Source organism: Stenella coeruleoalba (genome assembly GCF_951394435.1).
Source record: "Stenella coeruleoalba genome assembly, chromosome: 10".
Classification (NCBI taxonomy): domain Eukaryota; kingdom Metazoa; phylum Chordata; class Mammalia; order Artiodactyla; family Delphinidae; genus Stenella; species Stenella coeruleoalba.
Window position 1 is genome coordinate 68966246 of NC_137156.1, and position 27858 is coordinate 68994103.

General features: G+C 61.2%; 1 protein-coding gene across 5 annotated transcripts; it reads left to right on the forward strand.

Annotated features, from left to right (window-relative positions):
• Nucleotides 1-904: 904 nt before the first annotated feature.
• STAB1 (stabilin 1) lies at nt 905-27838 on the forward strand. Of its 5 annotated transcripts, none has more exons than XM_079934979.1 (69): nt 905-1045; nt 5328-5464; nt 5806-5921; nt 6129-6214; nt 6285-6354; nt 6746-6841; nt 7112-7222; nt 7465-7661; nt 7894-8024; nt 8197-8324; nt 8614-8693; nt 8900-9037; nt 9176-9316; nt 9467-9529; nt 9828-9941; nt 10018-10071; nt 10310-10390; nt 10789-10947; nt 11369-11431; nt 11667-11762; nt 12013-12099; nt 12620-12731; nt 13185-13371; nt 13481-13574; nt 13685-13843; nt 15208-15303; nt 15862-15957; nt 16090-16137; nt 16301-16431; nt 16603-16714; nt 17122-17199; nt 17288-17386; nt 17489-17587; nt 17724-17855; nt 18097-18225; nt 18410-18466; nt 18860-18943; nt 19440-19635; nt 19759-19854; nt 19946-19991; nt 20094-20170; nt 20383-20508; nt 20693-20766; nt 20919-20993; nt 21257-21379; nt 21696-21743; nt 21956-22033; nt 22138-22284; nt 22713-22853; nt 22956-23015; nt 23327-23503; nt 23586-23672; nt 23803-23952; nt 24057-24113; nt 24200-24401; nt 24775-24924; nt 25014-25118; nt 25263-25370; nt 25451-25644; nt 25737-25881; nt 25962-26095; nt 26201-26366; nt 26443-26552; nt 26645-26764; nt 26851-27000; nt 27078-27182; nt 27258-27404; nt 27493-27609; nt 27697-27838. In XM_079934979.1, exons 1-69 carry the CDS (start codon nt 965-967, stop codon nt 27751-27753), a joined length of 7710 nt encoding a protein of 2569 aa, XP_079791105.1. In that variant the 5' UTR covers nt 905-964; the 3' UTR covers nt 27754-27838. The 5 variants fall into 5 exon arrangements, with proteins under 5 accessions (XP_079791105.1, XP_079791106.1, XP_079791103.1 ...); XM_079934980.1 differs by having other exon boundaries at nt 24060-24113; XM_079934977.1 differs by having other exon boundaries at nt 27685-27810.
• The last annotated feature ends 20 nt before the right edge of the window (nt 27839-27858 follow it).

Sequence of the window (27858 nt, forward strand, 5' to 3'; positions counted from 1 at the left end):
TGCTCTCCCATAGCTGGCATTCCAGTGGGGGACAGAAAATAAACTAGTGTCAGCTGGTGGCCAGTGCTACGAGGAGGTGAAGGCGGGAGACCTTTGACCTGAGGCTGAACCTTGTGGTGAGTCCTGTGAGGATCTGGGGTAACGGCAGCACCCGGGGAGCTCGCTCTGTAGTTATGGAGTAGAAAAGCCTGTGGTGGAACAGAGTTGGGGGTGTGGAGAGCAGGCAGCCGGGTCAGAGAGGCTGGCCTGCTGTGGACAGGGATGCGGGGCACAGGGGGCAAGCCTCAGGGCTGAGTGGAGAATGGATTGGGAAGGGAGGGCTACTGGCAGCAGGGAGGCCTCTCTGGGCGAGAAGGGTGGCGCAGGGACACATGGGGGATGGGGATCCTGGGCAGTGGAGGCCGAGCAGGGCAGGTGCGGGGGAGCAGCCTGATGACTGTCCACTTAGCAGGGAGTCGGAGGCCTGCACGTGCCCTCAGCAGCTGGAAAGGTAGAGGCAGACGAACCTGATTCAGAGGCTGCCCTCTCCCCCAGGCACCAGAACCCCCCAGAGCTTCTGAATGAAACATGCTGGGCTTGCAGGTACTTGGGGTTGGGGAGTTGTTTGCATCTGCTCCTGAGTGTGCTTCACAACCTCTGAAACACCCCAGGCTTGTGGCTAATGGTGGGCTTGGAGGCTGATGCAGGAGGAGGGTCCCGGGCCAGGAAGCCCCAAGCTGGGCCCAGGCGTCCATGCAGGGGTCAGTGGCCAGCACCTTCCCTTCCGCCTGCAGGCTGCTGATACGCAGGAGGAAATCCTGGCGGGTTCCTGTGGGGGTGAGCTGGCGGGGCCTCCCGGCTGCTTTTAAAGCGCCCGCCCTCCCTGTCCTGCCTGCCCGCCCTGTGCCTGCCTCCTAGAGCTCATTCTCCGCGCCGGCTGCCCCAGTTCTGTCCTGGACAGCGTGCCCGCCAGCCACCACCAGCCATGGCAGGGCCCCGGGACCACCTCCTGCTCTGCCTGCTGGTCCTCTGCCTGGCAGGCTTCAACTTCATCGGGGGGCAGAAGGTGAGTGTGAGCCGGTCGTGGGGGGCATGACATCCAGGCCCTCCCAGCCAGTAGTAGGAGCAGGGAGGGAGCGCTCATGGATCAGGCACGGGGCTGGGGACACAGGGCAGCTGGTTCTTGTCTGACCTTCTCTGAGCTGGACAGAGGGCTGGGCTCTTGTGCCCACCTCCCCAGGCTGAGGTCTGTGTCTCGCTGCTTGGGGTGGCAGGGATGTGTCAGCCTGCCCCTCTGTGTCCGGCTAGCCAGCCGGGGGGTGTGGGCAGCCGTCCCAGGTCTCCCCAGCCTGAGGGTAGGGTATACAGAGCCGGGCCCATCCCCCTGCCCGGACTGAGGCCCGGTGTCTCTGTGGCCCTGGCTTGGGGATGGGAGATGTGATCACCCCCAACCCTCGCAGGGCTGACAAACTGAGAGGCTCACGTGGACCATGTGTAGGCGTGCTGGGTGTGTGTGCATGTGTGTGTGCCCAGAGGCAGAATGAGGTCTACTCACCCCCAGTCCCTCTGGGCAAACAGCAGCCAACAATAATGCCCTCAAGCCTAAGAGCTGGTGTTCAAGTGCACAGCCCTGGGCACACCCAGCATCATCCCCTCAAGCCATCCCAGCCCCTGAGCAGTGGGCCCTGTTATTCTCCGCTTGAGGAAGCCAAACCCCAAGGATGATAGAGACAGGTTGGTCCAACTCCAGAGCCACGCTCCAGACCGCCATCTGCGGTTCCCCATCTGGCCATGAGGGAGGAGCCGATGGTCCCAGTGTGTGGCTGTCAGGTCCACATGCACAAGCCCCCTTTGGGATGCCTGTCTGCAGATCCACCCAAGCCCTATAGTAGGGACATTTTCCCAACTGGAGTTTCTGTGAGAGCCTCCCACCCTAGGCCTGGAGACAGTCACCTGGCTGGGGCCTGCCTCCAGGTGAAGGACCCTCTCCTGTGAGGCCAAGTTCTCTTGGGGCAGCTGCTACTGTCCCCAAATCACTAACAGGCAGACTAAGGTCCCGAGAGGAAAAGGACTTGCCCAGGATCCCACTGCCAGGCAGAGCCAGGACAGGGACCCAGGCCCTGTGCTACCCTGGGGCTTGCTCTCATCGGCCTTGTGGTCTGGTGAGGGGCCTCACCAGCTTCAGGGCCAAGTCAGGGTTGGGAACGGGAAGATCTGAGGTTGAAAAAGTGACAGTGATGGTGGAAGAGCCAAGGGTTTCAGGCTGTGCTGAGCCCTGCAGGTGGTTCCTGCTCCCTCCCTGCCTCGGTTTCCCCATGTGTACAATGCAAGGGAATTTCGAAGGCCACCTCCTTATGTTCTTGTGACAGGGGTCTATGAGGGACCTCAGCCTGGGAGTTTTTCCTTGTCACAGACCACCTCTAAGTCTGCCTTCTGGGGCTGGGGCTCAGACCTCCTGGGCCAGGGAAGAGGGCCCTGGGGGTTCTTGTCAGGGACGCAGCGACGCTGGCCTCTCACTCACCCTCAGTCCCTCAGCACTACCGGCACCTTGTGTAGCACGAGATCCACTGTAAACATTAGGAAACCGAGGCTCTAAGGGGAAGGGATGACTTCTGGGTCACATAGCTAGTGAGGAGCAGAACTCAAACACAGGAAGATTCAGGCAGTAGAGGCAGAGAAGGCTTCCTGGAGGAGGGGGCTTAGCACCTGTCTATTCAAGTCTTTCACAAGTGCCTCCTCTGCTAGGTGTATGCTGGTGCAGGTGAAGCCTGTGGTCTCAAGCTGGGGTTTGAAGGGAGAGGAGCATTGATCTTGGGCAGGGGGAAGTAGTTTGGGAGGTCCCTTCCCATCTGAGGGAGTTTGGGTTCTGGGCCCTGGACCCCAGCTTGAGGGAACTTCTTCCACCTTCTCACAACAGGCTAACACCTCGTGTCTCCTCAACTTCCCCAGCAGTGTCTCTATGGGATGCAAACATTGCAAAATCAGTTCTGGATTAGGGCAGGGAGGGGAGCAGCACCCGCCTGGCTCAGACGGGTCCCGAGGTGCCCTAGGGAAGAAGGGAATCTGATTCAGCACTCGGCTGGAATCCAGCCTCACTCCACCCAACGGGACCAGTGGCGAGATTGTCGGCTGGGGCTGATGCTCCTTCCACGCCACCAGGCAGAGGGGGCCTGCATGCCCACTTCCGGTGAGGTCCCAGAGAGAAGTGTGACTTGTCCGCTGGTTTATCCATCCATCACACAGTTACAGATGCAACAGCTCGTGAATGAGTGTCCACCCCACCACCAGCCACAAGGCTCCAGCTTCCTCCCGTGCTTGTGACTCACCCCCCACTTGACAGGACCTCCCCCTCTGCCCAAGAGTGAGGACAGTGCTCTCTCACTGCCCCTGAGCCCTTATCCAGGGCTGCTCTGAGAACTGGTCCCTGGGCCATTGCGCTGACGCTGGCAGCTGTGTCTGGCTGGCCAGGTGGCCCTCAGGGGAACCCCCCACCTGCAGAGCCTTTGCCCTGAGCCAGCAGCTGCCTGGCCTTGAAATTACCCAACTTCCTAGTCGCTCCCTGGCTCAGCAAAGACCGAGCCTCAGGCTGGGGAATGAGACCACAACATCCAGCCCCACAGCTCGGGCTGAGGCCGCCCGCAGCAACTTCCCTCTTTGCAGACCACAGAGGCAGGAGCGGAAAAGGCCAAATCACAGCAGCTGGGAGAGGCCCTGGGACCTTCATGTACACCAGAAAGTATTGAGGCACTATTTCTCCTTTTCTTTGGCTTTGAGAGCCACACATCTGTGATGTGTTCTAGGAAAGAGATGTCCTGGGTTTACCCCCTTTTGGAGCACATTGTGTTCAGCACTTTTTTTTTCTTTTTTTTTTAACATCTTTATTGGGGTATAATTGCTTTACAATGGTGTGTTAGTTTCTGCTTTATAACAAAGTGAATCAGTTATACATTTCAGCACTCTTTAAGATGAGAACTTCTCAGCTTCTCCAGGCCATGCCCCAAGCCCCTGAAAGCTCTCCTCATCAAAATGCACTTTGCTGTGGTCTTTTCTCCCACTGGCAACCAAGAGTTTAGCTTCCATTCCTCCAGGGCCAGTGCTGTAGGTTATTGGGACTTTGTTGCCATAATGGTAGCCCCACTGATGGTGGACTTGGGGGAGCTGTGACAGGCCAGCGAGTGGACTGCAGGCCTAGGGCTTTCTTGGCTCTCAGGTGACCATCTCTTCTCCTGCCCCCACCTCTGTTCTCCATGCAGCAGCCAGAGGGCCCATTTAAAACATAAACGAGTCCTGGGTCTGCTCCGGACTCCACCTCCCCTCACTGGCCTGGCCTGGCCCCAGCCCCTCTCCAGCCTCCTCTCTGCCTGTCTCTGCCTCATCACACATGGCCGTTTGCTTCCTCCCACTTCGTGACTTTTGCCTCTCCTGTCCCCTCTGCTAGGAGCAGTGACCCTGACCAATTTTCATGCATCCTTCAGGTCCCAACTCAATTGTCACCTCCCCAGGAAGCCACCTGGGCCTCCAGCCTGGGTCTTCTCAGTTCTCTCACTCCCAGCACTGCCCATCCAGTGATGGGCAGTGGACCCCTGGGTCCCGGCTGGCGTGTGGGGCTGTGGGCCAGGCCTGGACCAGGGCTCAGGGAATGTGACTGCTTGGCCCAAACTCAGACCCCCTCCCACACGCCTGCTCACACGGGCTGGCCTCGGGCATGGGGCTGGCTGCTGGGTCTCTGACCGCAGGGCACCAGAGAGGGCCCTGGGCTGGCCGAGGGGGTCATTTGGGAGTGAGGTGGGGACGTGCTCAGAGCAGAGTGACAACTGGAGGGCCAGCCCCATGGCGCATGGCTGAAGCTCTCATCCTGCCTGTGCCCAGGGGATGGAGGATGGCGTCAACTGTGTTCTCCTCCCCAACAGTGTCAGCCTGTCATTTAGTGTTTATGTTTAAATGAAAGGGGTGAATGAGCACTAGCTTGAGAGTCTAGGTTAAAGTTCCTGGGTGGCTACAGGCGAGGGCCACCCTGATGGGGTTCAGTTTCCTCCTTTGAATCACCCAGGGTGGAACAAGAGGGCCAGATGCTCTGTGTCAGAAGGCAGAGACTCTGAGGCTTCTGGGTGTGCCTCCAGGCCCCCGGGCAGAGGTGTATGGCTGTGGACATAGAGACACACTGTGGCAGGGACAGCCTGTGACAGGCCGGTTTCCCCCAGACTCAGGGCCTTCCCTGTTCTCACTGCCTCCCCAATGAACAGATGGGAAACCAGGACCTGGAGAGGGGTGCTAGGCGTCACTGCGATCAAGGGTCAGGGCTGTGTGCAGGGTTCAGGTCCCTCACTCCAAACCCTCCCCATGCCCAGGTACAGTCCAGACGCTGCGACATGAAGACCAGGTTTGTCACTCACATACCCTGCACCCCGTGCCCTGCCATCAAGAAGCGGGTGTGTCCCTCGGGCTGGCTTCGGGAGTTCCCGGAGAAGATCTCACAGGACTGCCGGTGCGGACCCCCACTCCACCCTTGCTTGCTTCCAGGGGTATCCTGTGGGATGGCAGGGGACCAGGAGGGCCTGGCAGGCCTGGGGATTGAGGGCAGGGACTCATTCATCCACATGTCTGTTGGCCCCTCCATTGGGACAGAGATAAGCAGGGAGGAAGGAGTAAGAATGCAGGGCAAGTGCTGTTTATTGAGCATCTACTATGGACCAGGCCCTGTGTTCAGCTCAGGGCCAGGCGGGAAGGGGTCGGGGGACCAAGAGTAACAGAACCCAGTGTGGGGAGGCTGGGCTGGAGGCTGCTGGGGGAGCCCCTCCCATCACCCTGCCCATCCTTGGTCCCCAGATACGAGGTCCAGCTGGGGGACTCTTTGTTGTCTGTGAGCGGCTGCAGCGTGGAGTGCTCGAAGGACGTGGTGCAGAAGGCCTGCTGCCCTGGCTACTGGGGGTCCCAGTGCTATGGTATGGGGGAGGGTCCCAGCCTTGCTCCTCATGCCTCAACCCACCTGCCTTCCCCTTCCACTGGCTCATTTAATGGACAGCTGGGCCTCTTGGCTCTGGCTGCCCCAGGGGAGGGACCAAGTCTGGGGCTGCCCAGAGCTGCTGGGGTCAGGTAAATTGAGAGTTCTTGGGGCAGAGCTGAGTTCTGTGTGGCGGGGGGGTCCACAGAGTGCCCTGGGGGTGCTGAGACCCCATGTAACAGCCACGGGACCTGCCTGGATGGCATAGACAGGAACGGGACCTGCGTGTGCCAGGTAAGAGCCTGGTGGGGCTGGGGTGGGGGCAGTGGAGGGGCTGCACTGACTTGGTGTCTCCCTCTGCCAGGAAAACTTCAGTGGCTCAGCCTGCCAGGAGTGTAGAGACCCCAACCGCTTCGGCCCTGACTGCCAGTCAGGTGAGTGCTGGCCAGGCAGGGGGCGGGGCCGATGTCCACTTGGGGGCCAGTGGGGACCTGGTCCCTACAGCCAGCCCCTACCAGACTCCCTCCCAGCTGCTCAGCCTCACACATCCCTTCTAGGAACATGAGCTTTGCTTTATCACACCTCTAGCCCCTGCCCATGCTGTTCTTGAAGGCCTCCTCCAGGAAGCCTTCCTTGAACCTTCTACCTAGCACAGGTGCCTGCCCTGGGCTCCCACCACCCCTCTGGTCCTGCACCACAATTCTGTATTTTTGAGGTTGTGCCTGCTGGAGCTGAGTTCTGGAGATGCAGAGGGCAGGGACTCGACGTCCCTGTGTGCCCCTGGCTGAGGCTGGGGTCCCACCTGTCCATGTGTATCCCTCCCAGTCTGCAGCTGTGTGCATGGCGTGTGCCGCCATGGGCCACTCGGGGATGGAAGCTGCCTGTGCTTTGCTGGATTCACTGGACCCCACTGTGACCAAGGTGAGCAGCTGCTGGGGTAGCCAGTCTTTAGTGGCCAGAGCAGGAAAGGCTGACTGGGTGAAGGATGGGGCCTGAGCCTCAGCAGGACCTCTGCCTGCAGCCTCTCTCAGGGGAGGGGGTGTCATCTGAAACCTTCACTGCCCAGAGGCCCAGAGAGGATGGGGCCCTGGCCAGGGTCACACAGCAAATTTGACATAGCATCTTCACTCCTGTGTTCCTTCCCAACCTGGGACTTTGAGCTGCTGTGATAACTCTCCTTTCTCCACTCAGAGCTCCCGGTCTGCCAGGCCCTGAACTGTCCTCAGAACTCCCAGTGCTCTGCAGAGACCCCTACCTGCAGCTGCCTGCCTGGCCACACCCAGCAGGGCGGCGAATGCCTAGGTAAGTCTGGGATCTAGAGGCTAGGAGCCCCAGCTCAGGGTGAGCATCCTTTTAAACCAGCAAGTACGATCTGGCCTTTTACAGGGAGGGAGAACTCTCCCTGAGGGAGGGAAATAGGGCCTGTCCCCAAGGTCTAGATCAGCCTGTTCACCCCATCCCTGGGCCAGCCTGGATAGAGGCTGTGGAGGAGATGGGCCTCCTGGGTGCTCGTCTCACTTGGGCTCTTTCCACTGCCCTGGCAGCCCCTGACCCCTGCCAGCCGTCACCCTGCTCCCCAGTTGCCCAGTGCTCCGTGAGCCCCAGGGGGCAGGCACAGTGTCGCTGCCCTGAAAACTACCATGGGGACGGAACGGTGTGTCTGCCCCAGGACCCATGCACCACCAACAACGGCGGCTGCCCCAGCAACTCCACCTTATGTCTGTACAAGAGGCCAGGCCAGGTGAGCTGGGGCCCTGGGCTGGGCCTGCCCTGCGGTCCCCCAGCTCGCATGGGCTGTGGGACAGTCGCGGGCCTCCTAGGAGCCTAAGCTGTCCCATTTGTTAAATGGGAAGAGCATGACAACCCGCTTCTGGGCCGGTGGCTGTGAGGACCCAGCAGAGCTCTGTGGGTGTGGCAGATGCCACGGTTCTCACGGATGTGGTGTCGTCCTCCCTCCCCTCCGGGTGGGCCAGGCTTCCTGCTCATGTAAGCCAGGCCTGGTCAGCACCAACCGCAATGCCTCCGCGGGCTGCTTTGCCTACTGCTTCCCCTACTCCTGTGACCGGTCAGCCACCTGCCAGGTGACCCCTGATGGAAAGACCAGGTGAGCACAGGCGCCTTGGGCTGGGCACCAGGGCCAGAGCAGAGAGGGTGGGCTTGGCAGGGGCAAGTTTGTGCCCGTGTGCACCTCAAGGGCTCTGTGGGGTTGGTGGGTGAGGGCCAGGAGGGGGACCTGGCCACGCCCCCGCCCTGACCAGTTCTACCCATGCCCCCAGCTGTGTGTGCAAGGACGGCGAGGTGGGAGACGGGCGTGCCTGCTACGGACACCTACTCCACGAGGTGCAGAAGGCCAGCCAGACGAGCATGACGTTACTGCGGCTGAGAGTCGCCTTTGCCATGCTGGGTGTGTGACCCCCGTCACTCGCCTGAGACCCCGCCCCTTGCACCCAGCATCCTTGGCAGACTCTCCAGAGATGCCTTATTTCTCTGCCCAAGAGCTGTGGAAGCAGAGAATGGACTGTGGTGGGGTGCATGATGGAGGTGGGAGCTACCCCCCCAGATCCTGATGTCCCCATTTACCCTAGATCTAGACCCAACGCCGCCCCCACCCCCCAACCTCAACTCTCCAAAACCCAGGACTGATGGCTGAGGGCCTCCCAGACCCATTCTGATACACCCTCTCCTGCCCCCAGACCAGGGCTGCCGGGAGATCCTCAGCACATCGGGCCCATTCACCGTGCTGGCACCGTCCATATCCTCTAGGACCATGAACGTGAGCCCCTGCCTATTGAGGAGTGGGCCTCCTCCCTGGACCCTGCCCTAGGCTTCAGGGCCCTGAGAGTGTCCCCAGTGCACACTCTAGGGGTCTGAGGCCTGGGAGGCCTCCTGTCCCCTCCGTTGCTTGGGCAACGGTCCCTGAAGAGGACTGCCTGCCCTGCCCTGGGCCCACTCGGCACCCCTGTCCCCTTGTGCCCACAGGCATCCCTTGCCCAGCAGCTCTGCAGACAGCACATCATCGCAGGGCAGCACATGCTGGAGGAGTCAGGAACCCAGCCTACACGCAGGTGGTGGACACTGGCTGGACAGGAGATCACGGTCACTTTCGGCCGCTTCAGGGTAAGCAGGGACCTCAGCCCGGGGACCAGAGGAGTCATAGGTGGGAAACAGCCCGGGAAAAGGTGTGGAGGTGGGATAGAGCCTCAGGACAAGGAGTGGGTGTTTGGAGTCTGAGCCAGAGGTCTCATGTCTCAGCAGAAATACATCTACAAGTACAAAGACCAGCCCCAGCAGACATTCACCATCCACAAGGCCAACTACCCAGCAGCCAATGGCATCTTCCACGTGGTCACTGCCCTGCGGTGGCAGCCCCCACCAGAGCTCCCGGAGGACCCCAAGGTAAGCTAGTGCCTTCCCCTCCCACCGCCCTGTGCCCCTGCGTGGCCTCTGACCCGCACTGAGTTCGGAGAGGGGGGCGGGGCAGTTCTGGGCAGGGCTGGAGCAGAGCTCCTTCCCCTCTGGGGCCCTCATGCTCATCCCTTCCTACAGAGGACAATCGGCCAGATCCTTGCCTCCACTGAGGCCTTCACCCGGTTTGAAACCATACTGGAGGTGAGTCTGGGCAAAAGGTCCTCGCCCATCTGATCTTTTGTCCCAGGACCCCTCACTACCCAGAATCTGCCCCACAGTGATCTGGGCTTCTGGAGTAGGACGGGCCTTTGCCCACACCCCGATCCTGGAACCTGCCCATCAGAATCCTGAGGCTCTGTGGTAGCATGAACCCATTGCCAATGTCACCCACTTACTTTTGGTGGGTGTTCCCTGCAGACCAAGGGCAGCAGGGCCCAGGCAGGATTTAGAGGTAAGGGTTGGCCACAGAACCCCCTGAGACTCCTTCTCACCGCCACAGAACTGTGGGCTGCCCTCCTTCCTGGATGGCCCTGGGCCCTTCACAGTCTTTGCCCCCAGCAATGAGGCAGTGGATGGCTTGCGGGACGGCCGCCTGGTCTACCTCTTCACAGCGGTAAGCTTGTCGGGGAGAAGGGGCCAGGGATACAGGCTCAGAGCCTCTAGCATCCAAGCCCTCTCTTTCCTGCCAGGGTCTCTCCAAACTGCAGGAGCTGGTGAGGTACCATGTCTATAGCCACGGCCAGGTGAGAGGTCCTCTGGGAGAGTGGCTGGCTTACACCTGCCAGTGGGCTGTCAGAGGGTTTGTCTGCAGATTCCGGTCTTCCGGGGGGCCCCTTCTCCCCTCCCCGCCCATCTGGACTCTACAGGACAGAGGAGAGCCTGGGGACCAAGGTGGTAGCTGCGAGTCACCTGGGCAGGACTGGGTGTGGCCCCAAGGGGTGGCTAGTGCCTGGCCTAAGGCCACTCTCTTCTCCACCCCAGCTGACTGTTGAGAAGCTCATCTCCAAGGGCCGGGTCCTCACCATGGCAAATCAGGTCCTGGCTGTGAATATCTCGGAGGAGGTGAGCTCCATGAGCACCAGGGATGGACCGGTGGAGGGGCTGGTGATGACCAGCCAGGTGTCGAGCCTCTTTCGGACCCGGCTTCGTGCTCTGAGCCCTGCGGTGGGCATGCCCTGGTGGAGGGTCATATGGGAGCAGGCACAGATCAAATCCCTCTCCTGGGGCCCAACAAGCTGGGAGGGCTCCAAAGAGGAGGAGAGTGAGCACATGGGCAGGGGGAGGGGCTCCACGTGACAGAAACCATGTGGGTCAGGGTGCAGAGGCTGGAGCGGTTCTGCCAGAGCAAGAGATGTTGCCAGGGAGCGGGTGAAGAGGTGGCTGACAGGCTGGGCTTCTGACAGTGTGCTGAGTGCAGGGGAGGGGACTGGGCCAAGGGTGCATGCTGGGCTCCGCCACAGGGGCGCATCCTGCTGGGACCTGAGGGGGTACCCCTACGGAGAGTGGACGTGCTGGCTGCCAACGGCGTCATCCACATGCTGGAAGGCATCCTGCTGCCCCCGACCATCCTGCCCATCCTGCCCAAGCTTTGCAACGAAGAGCAGCACAAGGTCGTGGCGGTAAGCGCACGGGACCCCAGCGCTGCTTGGGTCGGGGTCATCTTCCAAGGGAGAGGTACCGTTTTCTAGGTCTCCTCAAATGAATGGGTGGCTTTGGGGCTCGGGCGCAGGCCCCAGTTTTCACCTGGACACCCCACACCCAGCCCTCAGCAGTCCTCCTGATGGTCCCTTTGCTGTCACTCACGCATCTACAGCCCTATTCCCAGCCTCCCTGCCCAAATCTGTGATGCTCTCACACTGAGCTCTCCCGCCGCGGGGCCTTTGCCCTTGCTCTTCCCTCTGCCTGGAACACCAACCTCTGGCCCTCCTGTGGTGACTCTTTCTCATACCTCAGGCCTTGGCTGAGTGCCTCTTTCTTAGGGTTTGCTAAATAAATAAACCATGACTAACCCTTCTCCCTTCCTCCCCCTACCCTGCCCAGGGCTCCTGTGTGGACTGCCAAGCCCTGAACACCAGCATGTGCCCCCCCAACAGCGTGAAGCTGGTGAGCATCCCTTGGCCCAGCTCTCAGGGCTGACTCCTGACTGCCCCGTGAGGTTTCTGCCCTGGGTCAGGGTGGGGAAGTGGGGCTGGGAGGCTCAGCTGGACCTGGAGGCTCAGCCCCACTGACAGGGGAGGTGCCGGGCCCAGGGGGCCAAGGTCCCTTGACCAGGGCTGCCTGGTGAAGGGGGCCGGCCCAAAACCCCTGCCTGCTGACCAGCCTGGCACGGCCCACCCAGGACATCTCCCCTGAGGAGTGTGTCTACATCCATGACCCTACTGGGCTGAACGTCCTGAAGAAGGGCTGCGCCCACTACTGCAATCAGACCATCCTGGTGAGCCTGGGCATGGGGCACTTGCTCCCTAGGGATCTGGGGCACTTGCTTCTCCTCTGGAGCCCCCAGGCTGGGACTGGGTGGTCTGCCATCCTCAGAGAGCTGTGCTGCATCCTAATGGTGGAAAAGGTGTCGCAGAGGGGCCTCGCCCACCCCCTTGCTCTAGACATGGCATCAGGGAGCAGAAGCAACCTGGGCCAGGGGGTCGACGTGGCTCCTGATGGACCCTCAGATGTGTTCTCTCTTACAGAAACCTGGCTGCTGCAAAGGGTTTTTTGGGCCTGACTGTGTGCAGTGTCCTGGGGGCTTCTCCAACCCCTGCTATGGCAAAGGCAACGTGAGTCCCCTCCTGCCCTGGAGTGAGGGGTGGGGGAGATAGGGGCTCCTTTCTGAGTTGGCCGGTGACTGGCTGTATGTCTGAGCAAAGCCTGCCTCTCTCTGGTATTGGGTTCTTCACATCGAGGCAGTGGAAGTTGGACCAAATTATGTTTATTTTAATTAGAATCAATTAATTAGATTGTTACATCTATTTTCATAAGGGCTATTTGTCAGTAGCTTTTTGTGTGTGTTGTATTTTTGCCATTTTGTAATATCACGATTGCTTTAGCACCTGGCTGTGGAGGAGCACAGGAGTTATGTGTTTCTAGGTTAAGCAGAAGTCACCCATGAAGCTTCCAGGGCCAGGTGCCTTTTAGGGGCTAGTTCTTTGGCAGCATCAGTGAGTTGGAAGGTCTCTTCCAGCAGGAGGTCTTCTAGGGGGAGCAGGAGCTCACAGCCTGTGGAGAGAAGGGATGTTAGGGAAGAGAATGTGGATAATCCCCTCCCCGTGACTGCTCTTGCCTCCTGCCCACCCCCAGTGCAGTGATGGGGTCCAGGGCAGTGGGGCCTGCCTCTGCTTCCCAGACTACAAGGGCATCGCCTGCCACATCTGCTCCAACCCAAACAAGCATGGAGACCAGTGCCGGCAAGGTGGGTGATCCTGGCCTAGGCCACCTGCCAGGGAGAAAAAGGGTCGCTTGGAAGTGGGGCTGGGGACTCCCAAGAAGGGAAATAGAACCTCAGGAAGAAGGGTTCAGTCCAGAGGTTATGGAGAAGGTTTTGGAAACACAAGAGTAGATGTCTCTTTTACCCATGCCTGGAAGAGAGCCACAGTTTAACCTACAGCATGCAGGATTTAGGTCAGACATACAGAAGAACTTTCCGATGGTGGTGTTGGGAGCAGGGCAGCTAGAATAGGGTGACTTAAAGCAATGAATGCCCCCCTCTCATTTCTTCCTCCCTCCCGAGTCTGGGATGACCTGATTTTGACCCTGCAGTCAAATCTATTCTGGCTGCCCCATTCCCAGCATTGCCCAACTGCATCCTGGCTCCCAGCCAGCCCTGCCTCAGCCTCAGTTTCCCTGCTCCATCTCCTCCCTGCAGACTGCGACTGTGTCCACGGTCTATGTGACAACCGTCCGGGCAGTGGGGGGGTGTGCCAGCGTGGCACATGTGCCCCGGGCTTCAGTGGCCGCTTCTGCAACGAGTCCACAGGGATCTGTGGGCCCACAGAACAGGCCCAGCAGTGCCACCCGCATGCCCGCTGCGTTAACCAGGGGGATGTTGCCAGGTGAGGACGTGCGCTTCCTCTCTGCTGCGTCTGTGACTGCACTTGTCAGTTTGCTCACAGCTTTCAGAGGCTTACTGGAGGCTCCTCATTCACCATCTCCCACCCGCAGGTGTCTCTGTCTCGATGGCTTTGAGGGTGACGGCTTCTCCTGCACACCCAGCAACCCCTGCTCTCGCCCAGACCGTGGCGGATGCTCGGAGAATGTGAGTCTGGCCCTTTCCTTGAAGTCCTGACCCACGGGCTCGAGGTGGGACTCCCTTGCCCTCAGCCTGCCACCCTGCAGCCCTGAGTCATTTATCCGCGGCTCTCACAGGCTGAGTGTGTCCCTGGGGCCCCAGGCACCCACCACTGCACGTGCCACAAGGGCTGGAGTGGGGACGGTCGTGTCTGCGTGGCCATCGACGAGTGTGAGCTGGATGTACGAGGTGGCTGCCATGCTGACGCCCTCTGCAGCTATGTGGGACCCGGGCAGGTGAGGCTTGGCCGGCCTCGAGAGAGCAGGGTGGGGGTCTCCATCCTGGGGGGCTCTTCCCGCTAGCCCATCTGACTCTAGCAGTGTCTAAGAACTCAAGCTCAGGGTCTCAAACCTCAGACACAAATGAGAATCCAGTTCTGAAATGTTGAGTTGTACAATCTGGAAGCAGTGGACGGGTGCTGGAAGCAATGCGAAGGTTGCAGTAGTTTTAAAGGAAGGCGTGTTCGAGTGCTGGTCTAAGGCAGCATTTTTTCCAAGTCAGAAGACTGTGGCTCCTGTGTCTCAGGGATGAGGACTCTCATAACTGAGAATCAATGAGTTCTCTGCTCTTACGGGCCACTGGGGCCATTGCCTTCTGATAGTTAGCTCATTCACCCACTCACTGGTTTCCCACATGTCACCAGGCACTTGTTACATGCTAGTTGCTGTTCTAGATTTAGGAATTCAGTATTGAGCAAAGCAAGAAGAGACAGCTGCCCAAAGAGAGTGACATCACCAAATTTTTAGACTCATGGAAATCCAGCTCTTGGAATTTTGGAGTCTCAGACTCCAGTCACAGGATCTCAGAATCTGGAATCTTCCACGTGAAGCACGTCAGGCCTAGTGAGCCCGAGGACTGGCTGGCGTTGAAGAATCTAATATGCAAGTTGGGAGGCCAGGCCTGGCTGCTTCAGGGTCAGCCTCTGTGTGGCCCAGGCTTATGTAGGGATCCGTGGGGCTCCCTGACTCCTGCCCCATGATTGTCTGGACCACCAGCCGTGGGACCTCAGCAGTGACACTCAGATGGGCCTGAGAGCTGGAGCTGCGAACTCCATCAGCAGCTTTAAAGTTCAGAACTGAGGGTGGAATAAGCGGTTGCAGATGCCCCCATCGTGCAAAGAAGGGCAACTGAGATCTGGAGAGTCTTACTAGTCACTCACCTGAGGTGTGGACAAGCCCAAGGACACTGGCATTTAGCGGGAAGGATCAGAGCAGCCAAGCAGAGTGGCGGGGTTGGAGGGGGATCCGAGCGGCCATCCCTGGGGCTGGTCTTGGTAAAACCTGCCCACTCATCACACACTGCAGACATCAACAGCCTGGCTGGGCCCAGGCCTGAGAGCAAAGAGGCCCCGAGGCTCCTGGATGCCCCCCTGCCAATGCCATCACTTCCTCAGATTCTTCCTGAGAGCCAGTCTCCCCTCAGGGCCTCAACCTCTGCATCTAGAACATGGACCTCCAAGGGTGGGGCTGGGAAAAGCTCCTCTGGGGTCTGAGCAGACCACCCCAGGGGAGTGCCCATCGGGAGCTGAGCTGAGCTGTGGAGGAGGAAAGGGTTTCATGCTTCTGGTGAGATGAGGCTCTCTGCTCCCCAACCTCTCCAGAGCCAGTGCACCTGCAAGCTGGGATTCGCGGGGGACGGCTACGTGTGCAGTCCCATTGACCCCTGCCGGGCAGGCAACGGTGGCTGCCATGATCTGGTGAGGGGGTGAGAGGGCTCCAGGCCCAGGGGAGGCTTCAGGGGTAGGCCTTGGCCGCAGCAGTGTCCCTGTCTCTGGTCAGGATTGGGATCTTTCTCAACCTGAAATCCAAACCCTGTCACCTGCTTGCCCACGGGACAGAGCTTTCACCCTCCTTATAAAGATCCCAGCCCCTGCCCTCACCACCCTTGTCCCGTGCTCCCAGCGCCACACCTTCGGCCTGGCTAGCTCCTCCTGCCCTCAGCTCAGGCCTCGCCTGGAGGTCCGGGGCCTCCCCGATGCTCCCACAGCCCTGGACTTCCCTGACCCATCTGCCAGGATGGGTTGGGGTAGCTCACGTCACATGCTCACTGGCTTGGAGAGCAGGGCCGGGCACACCAAAGGAGCAGCTTGAATACAGACTGGATAGAGGGAGAGACAGATGGTAGGGATGGGTAGCTGGACAGGAGGACAGCAGGAGGATGGGCCAGAGTGAGTGGAGAGATGGAGGGTGGGTGCTGTCCAGCTTGCCCTATGGGTGCTGAGTGGAGGCCATGTCTCTCTGCCCTCCAACCCCAGGCCACCTGCCGGGCAGTGGGAGGAGGTCAGCGGGTCTGCACATGCCCCCCTGGCTACGGGGGTGATGGCTTCAGCTGCTACGGAGACATCTTCCAGGTGAGTGGTTTCCTGTGCTTGGGGAGGAGTCCTCTTGTGTAATCCGGGGGTGGGGCCGCACTCAGGGTCATGGAGGGAGGGAGCTCAAGTCTATCCCTAGACTGGTGACTTCAGCTTTTTCCCTCCCCTCAGGAGCTGGAGGCAAATGCCCACTTCTCCATCTTCTACCAGTGGATCAAGGTAGGATCGGATGGAATGCTGGGCTTGGGGACTCAGATCCAGGAGGCCACATAACAGCTCTAAGAGCTGGAGGTGGGGGGCAGGCCTGGAGGCTGGGGGAAGTGATCTCAGGTGGTGGCTGCCTGCATCACTCCCCCTGTCCCCCCCCACACCATGTGCACAGGGGGCCGGCATCACTCTTCCTGCTGACAGCCGAGTCACAGCCCTGGTGCCCTCGGAGTCTGCCATCCGTAGGCTGAGCCCTGAGGACCAGGCCTTCTGGCTGCAGCCGAGGATGCTACCGCAACTGGTCAGGTGGGCTGCCACGGCTGGGCTCCGGGAGGGGGCTTTTGGGTGAGACCCAGCCCCTCCCCAGAGGTCCTCAACCTGGCATGTGTCCACACTTCGGGGTGGAGCCCGGTTCCAGGGGTCTCTGTAGGTTACACTAACCCGGTTCCATGGCCCCCCTGAACTGTGCCCTCTCAGGGCCCATTTTCTCCAGGGCGCCCTGTCTGAGGAGGAGCTGGCCCGGCTGGACGGGCAGAGTATAGCCACCCTGAGCCCCACCGCACGCTGGGAGATTCACAACATCAGTGGGGTACGTGGTGAACTTTGGGCAGAAGAGGGGACCATACAGGGAAGGGGGGCCTCGAGTGGCTATAGGCTTCCCAGCCCAGGGTCCCCGGCGATGCGATTGGGTCCCCTTGCCCGGCCCAGGGCTGAGCTCAGAGGATGTGCTCAGAACACATTTGCTGCTGGGTGGTGTCTTTGGGCCAGAGTGACTGCCCTGCCAGGGCTTGTCTGTTCATCTTTGTCTGCATGTGCACACCTGGCCCCCTCATGTATGGGCCCTGGTGAGGGTCTGTGTGCCCATCTGGTAGGTCCTGAGTCTGAGGGTGTCCAGGCCAGGTTGGGTGCCTTGTGCCCAGCAGCCTCTCTGTTGGTGCTACACGCACTCTTAAGTGTCTACCTGTGTCTCCCTGAGCTCTGCCTGCTGCCTTCCAGAGGGTCTGGGTGCAGAATGCCAGCGTGGACGTGGCTGACCTCCTTGCCACCAATGGTGTCCTACATGTCGTCAGTCAGGTATGGCTGGAGGGGTGTGTGTGCAGGGAACCTTCTAGTCATGCCAAGAGGCAAGGATGTACTGACCAGCTCCCATGCTCTGTGCCAGGTCTTACTGCCTCCGAGAGGGGATGTGCTGGGGGGGCAGGGGTTGCTGCAGCAGCTGGACTCAGTGCCTGCCTTCCGCCTCTTCCGGGAGCTGCTGCAGGTAAGGGCGGCAGGAGTGGGGAGTCCTGGATGGGGGCACCCTCCCCCAGGGTCAGGATTGAGGGCAAGAAGGCCCACCCCTGATGCCTGCACCCGCCCCTAGCGCCACAGGCTGGTACCCCAGATTGAGGCTGCCACCGCCTACACCATCTTCGTGCCAACCAACCACTCTCTGGAGGCCCAGGCCAACAGCAGCGGCCTGGTAAGATCACCGGGACAGGGGCCACTGAGGGGGGTGGGTGAGCCTCCCATCCCACGACAAGGACACAGTGGACGGGACGCACCGTCCCGGGCACTCTGGAGTCCTGGAGCCCCTGAGCCTCTCCTTCCCCCTCCAGGACTTGGACGTAGTGCGACACCATGTGATCCTGGGGGAGGCGCTTTCCACAGAGGCCCTGCGCAGGGGCGGACACCGCAACTCCCTCCTGGGCCCCACGCACTGGCTTGTCTTCTACAACCATAGCGGCCAGGTTGGTGGTGGGGTGGGGGAGCACAGGAGGCCCTGCCCCGGGCACCCTGCTCTTGAACACCCCTTTTCTTTGGAGTTCCCCCACCTGGGCACCTCAGCCTCTGGTCCAGAGACTTCCCATCCTGGGAGACCCCCAGTCCACAGAGATACCCCAGCCCTGGAGCGCCTCCGTGGCCTGCAGCCCCTGAGGGGAGGGTGGGGATGGGGTGGGGGGGTGTTCAGCCTCCTGCCCTAACCCCCAGCCCGAGGTGAACCATGTGCCGCTGGAAGGCCCTGTGCTGGAGGCCCCTGGCCGCTCACTGTTTGGCCTGTCCGGGGTCCTGACGGTGGGCTCAAGCCGCTGCCTGCACAGCCACGCAGAGGCCCTGCGGGTAAGAGGCTGGGGCCTGGGGAGCGCAGAGGGGCGGTCAAGAGCCGGAGGCTCTGGCTGGCCTGGCCGGCGGGAGGGACACTTGGTCAGGGGTGGGAGAGCTGTTAGCCCGCCCCAGAGGAGGGAAGGTGGGTTTGGAGCCCCCGCCTCGGGACTGCCTGACACTCTGCCCTCCTTCCCTTCAGGAGAAATGTGTAAATTGCACCCGGAAATTCCGCTGCACTCAAGGCTACCAGCTGGAGGTGAGGCAGGGCCCAGCACATTCCGTCCCTGCTTCACCTGCTCTCACTGTGCCCAAGGTGTCCGAGCTCCCTGGGCCCAGCTCTGCTCACCCAGGCATGGGAACCTGGAGCAGCGTGGGCCGCTTGGCTCTCCTGCCAGCGGCCAGGAGGCCTGGGTCCAGGTCTGCCCAGAGGAGGCCTCACTCAGACTGGCAACCTGAGGCCAGTGACCCTCGGGCTGCCCGTCCTGCCTACCTTCTCCTCCTCAGGTCTATCTGTCGTGGTCCTTCCTTGACCCTTTTGCTATCCTGCTTACCTGTCTCACCCACTGACACCTGTAATCTGTCTCCCCATTCACTGCCTTGCCCCTACCTAAGCCACTGCCTGAGTCCTCCTGCCTGTCCCTATTTCCAGGACACCCCCAAGAAGAGCTGTGTCTACCGGTCTGGCTACTCCTTCTCCCGGGGCTGTTCTTACACGTGTGCCAAGAAGATCCAGGTTTGCCCTGAAGCAACCCCCAGCCCCAAGCCTTTGACCAGAGAGGAGGAGGTGGGAGTGGGGGCCCAGGGCAGGAGCTGGGATTAGGCTTCAAAGGCAGAGGCAGGGCTAGGACTATGACGAAGCCAGGGAAGCAAAGGCCTGGCGGAAGGAGGAGAGAGGTCTGAGGTCAGAGGGGCCAGTGTTTGTCTCTGTAGCTGTGCCTCCAGGGAGTGGGGATGGGGAGAGAGAGAAAGAGGCTCAGCCTAGAACTGACACCAGCAACCAAGCCCTGGGGGCAGCAATGGGGCGAGCTCTGCCCCTCTCCGTGGAGTCCGTTTCCTCACCCCTGCCATGGAGAGGCTTGTAGAAGGCAGTCTCCATTTCTCTGGGTCTGACTTGCTTTGTTCTGTGGCTCTGTGGCCCCAAGATGCCCTTCCCCCGACCCCCGCCGTTTCCCTGCCCCCTGACGTCTGTCCTGGCCTGTGCCGGGCCTCTCCTTGTGCCCCTCCCACAGGTGCCTGACTGCTGCCCTGGCTTCTTCGGCACACTGTGTGAGCCGTGCCCGGGGGGTCTGGGTGGTGTGTGCTCGGGCCACGGGCAGTGTCAGGACAGGCTCCTGGGCAGTGGGGAGTGCCGCTGCCACGAGGGCTTCCACGGAACGGCCTGTGAGATGTGTGAGCTGGGCCGCTACGGGCCCAACTGCACTGGAGGTGAGGCCCCGGGGGCGGGCAGGAATGGTGGGAAAGGCGGCCAAGGACAGCGGTCATGGAGACGCCGCAGCAGGGACAGAACAGGCACTGGGTAACTTCTGTCCTGCCTCGTTCCGCTCCCAGTGTGTGACTGTGCCCACGGGCTGTGCCAGGAGGGGCTCCGAGGGGACGGAAGCTGTGTCTGTAACGTGGGTTGGCAGGGCCTCCGCTGTGACCAGAGTGAGGAGTGGCCCCAAGGGGGAGAGGCGGGTGACTCCTGGGGAGGCGGTTCCTGGGTCAGCATGATCAGAACCATCCTCCTACCCCCCAGAAATCACTGGCCCTCAGTGCCCACAGAAGTGTGACCCCAATGCCAAGTGAGTGAGCTCAGCCTGGGGCAGGTGGGCAAGTGGGGGGGGTGGCTAGGGTCAAGGCAGGGGCCGGGCAGACATAGACTAAGCTGTTGCCATCCCTCCCAGCTGCGTCCAGGACTTGGCTGCAGCCCCTGCCTGTGTCTGTGCCGCGGGGTACTCGGGCGACGGCATCTACTGTGCAGGTCCAGGCACACCAATGCCCTGAGGCCCCTGAAATTTGGGGGTGGATTTCCCCACAGAGCCCTTTCCATGCCCTTTAGGTCCAGTCTCTACCCCTGTCACCTCTTGGGTCTCACCCCTCCCTCCGACCTTTTCCTTTCTCTCATGCCCTCCTCCCCTGTCCCCACTCTGTCCCATGCCCACTGCTCACAACTCTGGGATCATCTACCCCTAGTGGTGGACCCTTGTGCCCATGACCATGGGGGCTGCTCCCCCCACGCCAACTGCACCAATGTGGCACCTGGTCAGCGGACATGCACCTGCCTGGATGGCTACACGGGTGATGGGGAGCTGTGCCAGGGTGAGGCTGGGGTCTGCCCCCAGGGGTGTGGTTTCAGTGGCATGAGTGAGACTAGGAAGGGCTGAGGGGCACACACAGGTGTGAGCCTGAGGGTGCTGAGAGAGTAGGGGATGAGCACCTCAACAGACAGATGAATGGAGGGGCTGCCTAGGGCCAGCCCTCATCCCAATGTCTTTTCCCCCAGAAGTTAACGGCTGTCTCATCCACCACGGAGGCTGCCACATGCACGCCGAATGTATCCCCACCGGCCCCCAGCAGGTCAGCACAGCAGAGCTGGACACTGGGGCTGTGCCATTCCCTCACAGGGTGTGGCCCTCCTCAGACCAGGCCCAGGGAGGGGTGCTCCTTCTGTCCAGGGCGCTGGCCCACTCTAGGGTACCAGCAGCCCCACTGATTAGGATTTGGGACAGGTCTCCTGCAGCTGCCGCGAGGGTTACAGTGGGGACGGCATCCGGACTTGTGTGCTCCTGGACCCCTGCTCCCAGGTCAGGCCCCCAAGTCGCACCCAGTTCCACAGTGGGGGGGGGACTGGGGTGGGAACCAGCCTTCCTCACCCCCAGCAGGGTCCTGAGTTCTTCTGAAGGGTGAGCCACCTGCGCTCTGACTGAGGGGTCAAGGTCAAGTCTGACTGATTAGTAGGAAACAGGGCCTTGGGTGTTGGGGAGGGAACTTCATGGCCCCTTCCCCACAGCTGGTTGGGGCAGCAGTCCTGGGAGTCACTGATGCCTCTTTCCTGTCCCTGCCTCAGAACAATGGAGGCTGCAGCCCCTATGCTGTGTGCAAAAGCACAGGGGATGGCCAGAGGATGTGTACCTGCGATGCAGTCCACACTGTGGGTGATGGCTTCACCTGCCGTGCCCGAGTCGGCCTGGTAATGATGCCCAAGTAGGACCCCTGACCGAGCCTTGGCAATGCCGCCCATGGGCCTGACCCGTGATATTGGTTAAAACCCCAAATTTGATCCTGATCCTGGCCCTGACCAGGACTTGAGCCTGACCCCTGACTCCACCTAGGCATGACCCAATTATGATCCATGAAACCAATCCTGATCCCCGCACAGACCACCCTGGCTTTCCTTTCCTCATCTCTATCTTGGCCAGACCTTGGGCTCTAGGTGCTGGGACAGGCACCAGCCCTGAATGGAGGCCAACCACAATCTGAGCTGATCCTTGTCTCCCCTGATCCAGGAGCTCCTTCGGGACAAGCATGCCTCATTCTTCAGCCTCCATCTCCTGGTGAGTAACCAGCTGGCCTGCACATCCTTGGTCCAGCCTGGGCCTCTCTGACCTGCAAATCCCACCTGTCTCTGGGCCATGATATTCTCATTTGGTCAGAGGGCTGGCTGGTTTGGTTTCTGAGTCTGTGTCTCTCCCAGAAAATCAGTGGAAACCTCGAGTTGGTCCCAGGTCGCCCTTCTTCCACTTAAGCTGTTTCCCTCTCCCCCCAGGAATACAAGGAGCTCAAGGGGGATGGGCCTTTCACAATCTTTGTGCCGCATGCAGATCTAATGACCAACCTGTCGCAGGTAACTCAGCCCCTGGAGCAAGGCTGGGGATTCTGGGGTGTGGGCGCTGCCTGGGCAGAGGTGGAAGTCAGGGCACCCTTGTGCCCTCATGACTCCCACTCCAGGATGAGCTGGCCCGGATTCGTGCCAATCGCCAGCTTGTGTTCCGCTATCACGTGGCTGGTTGCCGGCAGCTGCGAAGCCAGGAGCTGCTAGAGGAGGGCTATGCCACCACACTCTCCGGGCACCCGCTGCGCTTCAGTGAGAGGGAGGTGAGCCCAGGTCCTGGTCCCCGACATGGACTGTCCACAGACCAAGGACTCAGCTGCTCTCAAGCCCCGCATCTATGCCCTGTCCCCATGCTTTTAAGACCGTCTCACCTTCCCAGGGCCAGGGCGGCTTTAATGAGAGGGAGATGAGTCTGTCCCCGGACCCCACCCACTACCAGGGGCCAGTCCTGGGCTCAGGACTTCTGAGCTTGGCCCTGTGTCTGCACGGCTCCCACCAGCCAAGTCCAGTGGTTGTTTCCCTGGGTGGCTGTTTCCCTGGGCTGGAGGCCAGACCCACCCTCAGCCTTGACCCCGCCCACTTCCTGCCCCAAGACTCACCCAACCCAGGGTCTGCTCCCACCTCAGGCCCCACCCACAGCTCCCTGAGCACCCCACTAATTGGCTTTATTCAATCCCGGCCCCACCCCCAGGGCAACATATACATCAATGACTTCGCGCGCCTGGTGAGCAGCGACCACGAGGCTGTGAACGGTGTCTTGCATTTCATCGACCGTGTCCTGCTGCCACCTGAAGCGCTGCACTGGGAGCCTGACGCTGCCCCGATTCCGCAGGTATGACCTGGGTGCGGGCGGGGAGCTGGAAGGCAGGCGCCCAGGGGCCTGGGATCCTCCCTCCCCTCCTGACCTCACTGTTCACTGAGCGCCTGTCCCCAGAGAAACTTCACTGCCGCTGCGGAGAGCTTCGGTTACAAGATCTTCAGTGGCCTTGTGACGGTACTGCTCCTGTGTGTGACCCTTTCAGTATGTGTATGTGTGCACGTTTAAGTGTGTATATGCGGGCGACTGTCAACGTGTGTGCTCACCTTTCTGTGCACAGGGACATATTTGTGGGCATGAGCGTCCCAGTGAGCACAAGAGTGTGCTTATTTGTGCCCACATACTTGACAACTTGTATGTATTGTCCATGTCTATTGGCCTGGGATGGCTACAGAGGCATGTGGCTGGTGGGAAGGTCACCTGGGTCCCTGGAGCCCCTCCATCTGCCACCATCCTCTGACGGGACTGTCACACCTCTATCCTACCAGATGGCTGGCCTGCTGCCCCTGCTTCGAGATTCATTCCATAGGCCCTTCACAATGCTGTGGCCCACAGACTCCGCCCTGCAAGCCTTGCCTCCCGATCGCCAGGTCTGGCTATACCATAAAGACCACCGTGACAAGCTGGCGGCTATTGTGCGGGGCCACGTGATCCGCAACATCGAGGTGGGTGCACTCCCAGACCTTGGTCCCCACTGCCTGCCACTGAGCCTGCCCTCCCAGCTCCAACTGTGCTCCATCTGCTCAGGCCTTGGCATCTGACCTGCCCAACCTGGGCCCACTGCGCACCATGCATGGGACCCCCATCTCCTTCTCCTGCAGCCGTGCCCGGCCGGTGAGTCTGGGGAGGAAGCTTGAACGAGGGAAGCAGGAGGCAGGGGCCCTGGCACTGGCAGGGCGGGGCGGGGGGGGGGGGCTGCAGTACATCTGTGATCCACCACGTACTCCACATCTTCCGCCTGCAGGGTGAGCTCACGGTGGGAGAGGAGGACGCCCGGATTGTGCAGCGACACCTGCCCTTTGAGGGGGGCCTGGCTTACGGCATCGACCAGCTGCTGGAGCCACCTGGCCTTGGTGCCCGGTGTGACCGCTTTGAGACTCGGCCTCTGTGGCTGGTGAGGGAGGCCACAGGCCAGAGGTGGATGGATAGGCAGGGGCCTAAGCCCACCTGTCCTGTCCACTCACTTGAGCTTGCTTTGTTGGTCTCCCTTCCTTGCAGAAGGTTTGCAGCGTTTGTGGGCTGGAACCACCCTGTCCTGAGGGCTCACAGGAGCAGGTAAGGGGCTGGGAGCCAGGTGGGGGTGGGGGAAGGGCCCAGGGCCTACCAAGCTCAGGTTTGCAGCCCGATTCCTCTTGGCCCAGGGCAGCCCTGAGGGCTGCTGGCGCTACTTCTCAAAGTTCTGGACGTCTCCTCCGCTGCACTCCCTGGCACTGCGCAGTGTTTGGGCCCGGCCCAGCCACTGGGGTCAGCCCCAAGGCCTGGGCAGGGGCTGCTACCGCAACTGTGTCACCACCACCTGGAAGCCCAGCTGCTGCCCTGGTCACTATGGCAGTGAGTGCCGAGGTGAGTGTCCTGAGGCTGTGGAGGCTGCTGGCTGGCTTCTCCAGCTCCCAAGGTGGCCAAGGGCGTAGTTCTGGCCGTTGTGCCTCAGAAAGGGTGTCAGGGTGGTCAGGGGCTGGGGGCGGGGAGTGGATCTTACCAGGTGAGAACGCTCTAAGAGCTGGGGTGGGTGTGTAGATGGTACAGGACCTGGTGGGGTGTGTTGGGGGTCCGGGTGTTCTCCAGGGCGTGGGGAGTTGGGTGGATTGCTGCTTCTGCAAGAGCCTCTGCTGCTGCTGGGTGGCGGACGGACTGTGTGGCTAGGCTGGGGATGCGTGTCTGCGGCTCCTGATGAGCGTCCCTGGCCCCACCTCTCTTCTCCCACCCTAACCCCTAGCTTGCCCTGGGGGTGCCAGCAGCCCCTGTAATGGCCATGGCACGTGCATGGACGGCATGAGCGGCAGCGGGAACTGTAGGTGCCATTCGAGGTTTGCCGGGATGGCATGTGAACTCTGTGCCCCAGGTGCCTTTGGGCCCCTTTGCCAAGGTAGGCTGTCCTGCCCGACCCTGCCCTATCCTGCTCCCTAATCCACATGGCCCATGTGCCGCCACCATCCTGCCTGTCCCTCTCCCCAGCCTGCAACTGTACCTCCCATGGCCACTGCGATGAGGGCCTGGGGGGCTCTGGCTCCTGCTTCTGTGATGAGGGCTGGACTGGGCCACACTGTGAGGTGCAGCTGGGTGAGTGGGCCCTGTGCTTGTGCCGACCCTGCACACTTGTATAGCTGCACACACCAGTGCATGCCCCAACTGCACAGTGAGGTGGAAGGGGGTCTAGGAGGGCAGCCACTAACCTGGATGTGTGGGGTGGGCCCTGGGGGACAGAGCTGCAGCCTGTGTGTGCTCCACCTTGCGCATCCCAGGCCGTGTGCCGCGCTGGCCACAGCTGTGAGTGCAGCCTGGGCTACGAAGGGGATGGCCACACGTGCACAGGTGAGCAGGAATGTGAGGTGGGAGGCCCCACTCCCCTCCTCTCCTGTCGCCTGGTCCAACCACTCTCTCGCTGCCTCCAGTGGTAGACCTGTGCCAGCATGGGCGTGGCGGGTGCAGCGAGCATGCCAACTGCAGCCAGGTAGGCACAGTGGTCACCTGCACCTGCCTGCCCGACTACGAGGGTGATGGCTGGAGCTGCCGGGCCCGCAACCCCTGTGAGGATGGCCACCGCGGGGGCTGCAGCGAGCACGCTGACTGCCTGAGCACTGGACCGGTGAGCAGGCGGGCAGCCAAGCAGCTGGGCGGGGGCCCCCCGATGAGCGGCTGCCCAGTCCCTGAAGGGCGCCCACCTGCTCTGCTGTCCAGAACACACGGCGCTGTGCGTGCCACGCCGGCTACGTGGGTGATGGACTGCAGTGTCTGGAGGAGCCTGAGCCGCCCGTGGACCGCTGCCTGGACCAGCCACCACCCTGTCACGTGGACGCTGTGTGCACTGACCTGCACTTCCAGGGTGTGCTTCCCTGCCCTCTCCCAGCACCCCAGCTTTACCTCGGTGCTGGCCCTCTGACCATGCATCCCTGCCTTCCACAGAAAAACGAGCTGGTGTCTTCCACCTCCAGGCCCCCAGTGGCTCCTACAGCCTGAATTTCTCACAGGCCGAGGCAGCCTGTGGGGCCCAAGGAGCTGTGCTTGCTTCTCTCCCTCAGCTCTCTGCTGCCCAGCAGGTGCGCGGGGCCCAGGAGTCTGGAGCGCCCAGGAGTCTGGAGCCAAGCCTGTGGGGGCCCCTTGAGTTGGGTCTTGGGTCTCAGCATCTGTTTGTACCCCTACAGCTGGGCTTCCACCTCTGCCTTGTGGGCTGGCTGGCCAATGGCTCGGCTGCCCATCCCGTCGTTTTCCCGGCAGCAGACTGTGGCGATGGTCAGGTGGGCGTGGTCAGTCTGGGTGCCCGGGAGAACCTGTCGGAGTGCTGGGACGCCTACTGCTACCGCATGCAAGGTACAGCCACCCACCACACCCCATTCTCTGCCCTGCCTTTTCCCACTGACCCACTAACTCACTGCCTTTCCTGCAGATGTGGCCTGCCGATGCCGCGATGGCTTCGTGGGTGATGGGGCCAGCGTGTGCAATGGGAAGCTGCTTGATGTACTGGCCACCACTGCCAACTTCTCCACCTTCTACGGGGTGTGCAGGGGCCCAGGCTTAGGACCGGGGGGTGGTACAGCTGGGATCCCTGTGGAGAGAGCCTACCCACAACCCTGTCCGCACCATCCCAGATGCTACTGGGTTATGCCAATGCCACCCCGAGGGGTCTCGACTTCCTGGACTTCCTGGACGACGAGCTCACCTACAAGACACTCTTCGTCCCTGTCAACGAAGGCTTTTTGGACAACCTGGTAAGTAGCAGGGGATGTGGGGAGAGCAGGGCCCAACTCTGCTCCCTCTAGCTGGCCCAGGCCAACAGGCCCTGCTTTGCCCACAGACACTGAGCGGCCCAGACCTGGAGCTACACGCCTCCAATACCACCTTCCTGAGCACCAACGCCAGCCAGGGTACCTTGCTTCCCGCCCACTCAGGCCTCAGCCTCATCATCAGTGACATGGGCCCTGACAACAGTTCTCAGGCCCCTGTGGTGAGTCTGGAGGCTGCCCCTCCCCTACTGGCCCCAGCCCTCACTCACCCACTGGGCCTGACCTGGTCTCCCTACAGGTCCCAGGAGCAGTTGTGGTTAGCCACGTCATTGTGTGGGACATCGTGGCCTTCAACGGCATCATCCACACTCTGGCCAGCCCCCTCCTGGCACCCCCACAGCCTGTGAGTTGGCCAGGGGTGGGCAAGGGGTGAGGAGACCGCTCTGGCCAGGTCTCTTGATGCTCTCCTCGTTGGCAGCGGGCAGTGTTGGCCCCGGAGGCCCCACCTGTGGCAGCAGGCGCAGGGGCTGTGGTAGCTGCTGGAGCGCTCCTTGGCCTTGCGGCCGGAGCCCTCTACCTTCGTGCCCGAAGCAGGTCCGCAGGCTTTGGCTTCTCTGCCTTCCAGGTAGGCTGGGCTGGAGACTGATGGGGTTGGTGGGGTCTGGGCCCAACGAGCTTGCTTGAGGCTTCTCACTACTCACCTCCCTTCCCAGGCGGAAGATGATGCTGCTGATGACTTCTCCCCATGGCAGGAAGGGACGAGCCCAACCCTGGTCTCTGTCCCCAACCCGGTCTTTGGTAGTCATGATGCCTTTTGTGAGCCCTTTGACGTGAGTGCGGGGGCTGGGGGCTTGGGAAAGGGGACCCAGGGCCTGGTCTCAGTCCAGCCACTAACAAACATACAGTCCTCCCCTCAGGACGCGCTCCTGGAGGACGACTTCCCTGACACCCAGAGGATCCTCGAGGTCAAGTGACGCAGCCGGTGCTGAAGCAGAGGCACGAGCAGGAGGGAGGCGGCTTTTATTGCCCAGAGTGGGTGGGGACAGCAGGGGCTGGGCCTGGTCCACACAATAAAGGTA